Source organism: Triturus cristatus, chromosome 7 (genome assembly GCF_964204655.1).
Source record: "Triturus cristatus chromosome 7, aTriCri1.1, whole genome shotgun sequence".
In the NCBI taxonomy this organism is placed as follows: domain Eukaryota; kingdom Metazoa; phylum Chordata; class Amphibia; order Caudata; family Salamandridae; genus Triturus; species Triturus cristatus.
Window position 1 is genome coordinate 384,987,272 of NC_140590.1, and position 6,598 is coordinate 384,993,869.

At 45.4% G+C, this 6,598-nt stretch overlaps 1 protein-coding gene across 1 annotated transcript in view; it reads right to left on the reverse strand.

Annotated features, from left to right (window-relative positions):
* Positions 1 to 5,487, reverse strand: part of LOC146809748 (uncharacterized) — a 56,052-nt gene extending 50,565 nt beyond the window's left edge. Inside the window, exon 1 of the mRNA XM_085614377.1 lies at positions 5,261 to 5,487. Coding sequence (XP_085470503.1) covers positions 5,261 to 5,346 — 86 coding nt within the window. The 5' untranslated portion in view covers positions 5,347 to 5,487. The remainder of the gene's footprint in view (positions 1 to 5,260) is intronic.
* Between the last annotated feature and the right edge of the window lie 1,111 nt (positions 5,488 to 6,598).

Below are 6,598 nucleotides of genomic sequence, written 5' to 3' on the forward strand. Positions count from 1 at the left end.
TGACCAATTGGGGAGGGGTGTTTGGGTTTTCTTGAATAAAAGTGGCCTGGCGGAGTGTTGCCCAGTTTTGGAGTGGGAGGGGTTTCAGGACAAATCCATTACCACCACAGCAGCTTATATTTTCGTGGATAAGTCAGGCCATCATGTTACCAGTACACAGCTTTTGGGGGTGCTGAGAAAGGTTTTGGTGTTAGTGGGAGAATCACCTTCAGAATATGCGACTCATTCATTCAGAATAGGAGCAGCGACGGACGCTGCGAAGTTGGGGTTAGGGTGGGATGCCATTCAAAGAATTGGCAGGTAGAAATCCAGGTGTTGTACACGTTATGTACGCAAGTAGATTTAGTAAATGTTAGTAAGGAGTGCTAATTCTTTTTATTTTATATTAGGTGATATCCGCACTTTGTCCGGTAAACGCCACGTATGGATCATCGGACATTCCTTTGTCAAATGGGCAGGCCTCTTCGCTGAAAGACAGATTTATGGTTGCAGCCTCAGCCTCCCAAGTGCAGGACATGAGTTGCTTTGGCATGGAAAAGGCGGCATGAAATGGGAGGAACTGTTCCCAACTCTCATAAGATTGAGGTATGATAGACGGCCGCCAAATTTGCTGTTGATACTTTTAGGAGAGAACGATCTCGTATCGCTTTCAGGTCTTACGCTGTTAAAAAACATGAAATTAGATCTAGCAGTGATCAAGGACAACTGGTTGGGAGCGACAGTTGTATGGACTGAGTTTGTTTATCGGCAGCATTGGAGGCAAGCGAGAGGAGACCAAGTGGCAATGGACAGAGCACGCAAAAAGCTGAATAAAGAAATGAAGAACTATTGTGCGGGAATGGGCATAAGGTATCTGTCACATGGAAACATCACCAGTACAGAGGGACAGTTATTCAGAGGGGATGGGGTTCATTTGTCGGAGTTGGTCCTGGCATATTACCTTTTGGAAATCAGGGATTGTTTGTCAATGGAATTGGCTGTTGACCTGTGGTGCAACAGCAAAGATTGCTGAAGGGTGGTTACGGCTGCAATGGTTGGTGGGGACAGGAAAACGCTTCGGTTTTCCTGGGTGGCAATGTTTGGGGTGGGTGAGGCAGGACGGTCTTACCCGGCATCCCAGGAAGACGGGTAGGAAAAAAGGGGAAGATAAGAATGACAAGGTAAAGGTAACACAGAGAAGTTGAAGGTTGGTTTAAAGTTTTGAAATGGGGAAATGTGATTTTAGAAATGGTTTTGGCTTAATATTCTAAATTGTAAAGGGAAATAAATAAATTAATTTGCCGAATTAGTTGAGAGTTTACCTGTTCTAAATAAAGTGGCCTTTCTACTATACAAAGATGTGTGAGGGTCAGTTTGTTTTGGGCGAGGGGGCCCCAGGGGGAGCAGAGGAACAGTCTCCCCCTGGGGCTGTTCGCCCGAATGGAACGGGCCGCGTAGGAGCGTTAGAGAGAGGCGCGCGCGTGCGTAGTTAGGTTATTCAGGTGTGCGAGGAGTAGGGAAGCGCGAGCGAGGGGGAGAGGAAGATAACGAAGTCCCACCCTCCCAACCCAAAAAAACCAAAATGTCACTATTAGACAGGTTACTCTTAGGCAATGTTCATTGGTAAAGGCAAGGTTTGGGGTGGGTGAGGCAGGAGCGGTCTTACCCGGCATCCCAGGAAGACGGGTAGGAAAACTGGGGAAGATAAGAATGACATGGTAAAGGTAACACAGAGAAGTTGAAGGTTGGTTTAAAGTTTTGAAATGGGGAAATGTGATTTTAGAAATGGTTTTGGCTTAATATTCTAAATTGTAAAGAGAAATAAATAAATAAATTTGCCGAGTTAGTTGAGAGTTTACCTGTTCTAAATAAAGTGGCCTTTCTACTATACAAAGATGTGTGAGGGTCTGTTTGTTTTGGGCGATATGCCCCACTGTGCTGCATACACCGAAGGCACACAGGGCTTACTGTTGTAAGTGTCCATGTAAAGATTACACGTGTGCACGCGCTCATTTCAGTGATACGCATACATATTGTCACCTCACTGCAACCACTCGTTTTAATTGGACGCAGATTCTAATTATTTGTCTCGTCTGCAGGAGCTGGCCCACCTCAGAACGTTTGTAACCAGACAGTGCAGGCGTGGTTAATACCTTCTGCAAAACAATGTGCACATTAATGATCATTCCACCATGCCACCCATAAGTTTGAAAGTCTGTCAGTATCTTCGATAAGTTTAACTAGTAACCAATTTCTTGAACTTCAAACGGAAGCCTTGTGACTCGAATAACTTGTGTGTGTGGCTGTCAAACGTGTGTCAGTCATGGTAGGAGATGTGTTTGACTGCGCACTCTGTCGGGATTGACGTCAGTATTTTGTCCTCTTAAAGGGACCGAGCTTCATTGCCATTGGTTGCATTTAGTCAAATCTGAAACTTTTATTTAGAGTTGTTTAATGCAGGTTAATCTTATTTAATGTATTTCATCTCGTTTACCCCTGACTGTCAAGATCATGACTAATAGAATGGCTTGAAAAGGAACCTGTTCCCGAAACTGGTGGATAGTACAAAATATATGCTGCTGAAGAGCTACTGGATTGCTCTACGCCTTTTGTTGTCCTGGGCACTACATAACTATTAATGCATCTTGGAGCATCTGGGAAAATAGCAATCGGGATTTCTTTTTTTATGTAAATAAAATAACATTTTGTCTGGGATAGCAAATTATTAGTAGGAAACTAGCTCTTTGCCGTAAAGACCAATCCTCTTTGACAATGTAACATCCTTGAAGCATAAAAATGCTAAATAAAGCTCCCCCCAAAAAAAACACGTCACTATCCGTGAATTTTAAAAATGTAAACACATATTTGAATTTGGGCAGTGTTCCTTTGCACTGTCAGGGACTTGGCTAAATAGGGCACAAAGCGCGGCAATTGTATCATAAATTCAAATGTGGTCCAATCAGGGGCCCCTTAAATACATCTGCCCAGGGACACCAAAATCCTTAAAATGCCCCTACGAAAGGTGTGCATATTGGGGGAGGCAAAAGCACTTGAAGACATTGTTAAGAGCATTTGCACTTTAACCCTCACACGGTGCTAAGCATTTCAATTGGTTGCCGGTCACATGATATGTGTGCTGTTCATATTAGGAGGGTGGTGCTGTGTGTTAACCACGAAACGGATGAGGGCAGCATGTCAAGTTTAATACTTTCTTCAAGCGCGAAGTATGGCCTGGGAGTTGTGAGTTTCCAGGCCACGAGTTGGAGCTGATGGGAACGATTGCATCTTAGTTCCTTTTTTTTTTAATTATGTTTTTTCTTTTTTTTACCGTTGAAGAGAAACAATTAGATTTGGTTTCTAGCCCACTGCCGGTCACTCCAGCCTATTTAGGATGGCACACAAAACTGAGTAATGTGGGTGGCACGGACAATGTTTCGACGGCAGTGCCCCCACCTGCTAAGCCGGTAGGCTTTAATGTAGAATTCCTACTTTTTGCTAACTATATAGAGTACTCCAAAGAACACAGGGCTTTGGGGCAGATGGGTATGTAGACGAGAGTCTCTCTCTCACATTATGGTTTATATGCTTTACTTTGCTTATTGGATGTGCTCATTAATTTGAATTGCAGATGGAAAATTTTACAATACTTTTTATTAAAATGGATTTGGATGGGATTTTTTTTGTGTTATAATGTTTTACTGTGCGTTTTATTGCAAGGGTTTTAATCAATCAAACAACAAAAATATACCACACCATACCGTTGTTTCCATCACTCTTCAGAATACTAAAAAAACGAGCCCCATTTCTGTTTCCCTACCACAGCCTTTAGCTGCGAGTACCCCAGAAAGATTGTCACCTATTTACTTTACTTACTGTGGCTACAAAAAGTGAGCAATTTGTCAGAAGACATGGCTGACACATGTCCACTGTCTTTTTTTGCAGTTTTAATGTAGCGCGATCACACCGTATTTACCAAAAATTAATATATCCTTGTGTGATGAAACTGGTGCTTCTCCCCGTTATGCCCCAAACGCGGCCCGGGCCGTGGTAAGGGCACGTGTGTCATGGGTGTATATTGGGGATATCTGTCAGTGTCAGGGCCTTGCTTCCCCAGGTCTCGGGGGTCATGGTGGCAAAGAACGGAAGAACAAGCACCTAACCTCGGCGCACTACTCTCGAATGTACAGAAGAACAACTACGGGCTGACAGGCTACGGGGCGGTGTGAGAAGGGGTGAACCACGTGCCGTCAGTGGGGTACGGTGGCGGGTCCCATCCATACCCCTCTCGTCTGCTTTGATCTCACTATTTTTGACGAGGCTGTGACATGTGTTTTAATGGCTGCCATATATCTGCTGAGGCTTCCACAACCCTCACCAACTGCCCTGATGTGGACACTCTACTGCCCACCGAAGCAGACCAGGCCCGAGGGTGGTGAGCTTTCACATGACCCGTCTGAGGGCGCTGCGCCCTCACGCGGGTCGCCTTTCAGAAGTGCGCCACACCGCGGCTCGTGAGTGTGTCTGCGCCCGCGTGCCGGCGGGTGTCCGTGGAAAGGTGCAAAGTTGTAAAGCGGATACACGCAGGCCTCATCCGTCCAGGCCTGGTTGGGGCCCAGCGCCGGTATATTAAAAATAAAGTGTTTCACTGCACGCTCGGTCTGTAGACTCGTCTCCTGGGCCCGAGTCACACCAGAGCTGAATGGTTGGTGTCTTAAATAGATCAGAGCCGGAGCAGCGCAAATCATCCCAGAGAGCGGCAGTAAATGCTGCTATTGGCTGGAAACATAACGCACAAAGCAAGGTAACGGCACAACATAACAGAATGCAACAGAAAACCACAGTACAACCAGACAATAAGGTACACGGTGCACTATTTAATAGGCCGCCGGCTACGATATGTGGGAGGTGTCTGGATCAATGGGAACCTTGAATTAGTATTAAGGCCTGGCGCATACATGCAGCTGGTGGGTCTTAGAGAACACAAACCAGCTCCTCTGCATCACGCACGGCGACATTTTACGAAAGTCACTTTTGGTTACTTACCTTCGATTCTTCTAGCTGCAACAATTAATAGTGTTTAGAAACAGTACGGAGGTATATAAAGCATGAGCAAGTACAACTCCAGGATGTCTTCCCTCCGCTGCAACAATTGATAGCGCTTAGAAACAATTAAGAGGTACATATATACTATGAACAACAAGTACCGATTCCGGGGCATGTGTACAAGCTGCAGGCAGTGCTGCCGCCGTAGGAGGCACGTCTGAGAGAATCAGGTACTCACCAATCGGGGGTCTCTCCTTCACCCCAGTCTGAGTCTTCCCAATAGGGGGTCTCTCCTTGACTATAGTCTGACCACCAGTCTTCCATCTCAGCACCTCGGTCGCGTCGGTCTGCCTGCTCTCTCTCTCTCTCTCTCCCTCGCCTCGGTCGTCCGCCTCCTCCTGGCTTCTGCAGGGTTTGCACTGTACCCCAGACGTCCGTCCGTCTCTCGGCCTCTTCCTCTGCTTATGAAGGGAAGGGGTCGTTGTGTCAAGAATGCACCCGCCTACCAGCCCCTCCCACGACCCTTTTCATCCAGAACCAGAGCCCTCCGCCGAAATCTAACGTTTGCACCTTCTAAGCGCAAAAACAAACGGAAGGAGGGGTTGGAAGGGGTGGAGATACACAATGCTGCAAACGAGTAATTTAACGTTCGACGAACGTGCATAATTTGATGTAATATTGGCATCATGCATCGTTTGAATTGATCAAAAAATCGCAAATACCATAATTTGGTATTAAAGGTCATTTAGCTTCGATATTTAAGAAAAGTGAGTTTTATTAATTGCAGATAAAGTAGGAGGGGGCTCATAACTTCTATCAACATAAGTTTACTGATGGATAGCTTTCATGGATGTGGCCGGGCTAGGGAGGTAGTCAGTGGCGGCTGGTGACATTTGAAAGTGGTAAGGCGTAAAAGTTTGTGGGGAGAGGCCGGTGGCGAGCGAGCGCCTGACAGCCATAAGGGGAGTTTGGGGTGGTTCTCCGCCCTGCGAGAACATTTTGAAAAAAGAGCAGGCAAATGGTGCATTTTCAAGCATATTTCAGAAAGCAAGAAGGTTAAAGCAATTGTTGAATTCTAGTTATGACGTCAATAATGCTCACTAATATTACTGCAAATATTCTCTGTGACACACTCACATTTCTCATATGTGAGGTCCCGTTTTGATCTTAAAGAATCTTTTAATATGGATGTTGCATAAAGCTAACACAGCATTTCTCTGAAAAACGTGCATAATAGCCTCTCACACCACCTAAATTCAAAATAAATTGAAGGAAAATCGTATTTAAAACAGTTTGTTTAAAAATTATTCAATGTCATCAGGTCAAGAATCTCTGCAGAACAGTGCTGGCTCCATAAGGGGGCACATGAAATTCCGAGGCCTTGGGCCAGAGCTGAGCCCACTTTGCCCATGTCTTAAAACGTCTCTGACCAGGTCTGGTGTTTTTGTTTATGTCCTGAGACATGGCTTGCATTTTATTTCTTGCATTTGGAAGCCCTGCTTTCATCAAACCACTTTACATAGGCTGTAAGCCATTTTCAGGCCATTACCAATAGCGTGTTTTCATTCCCAGGTGT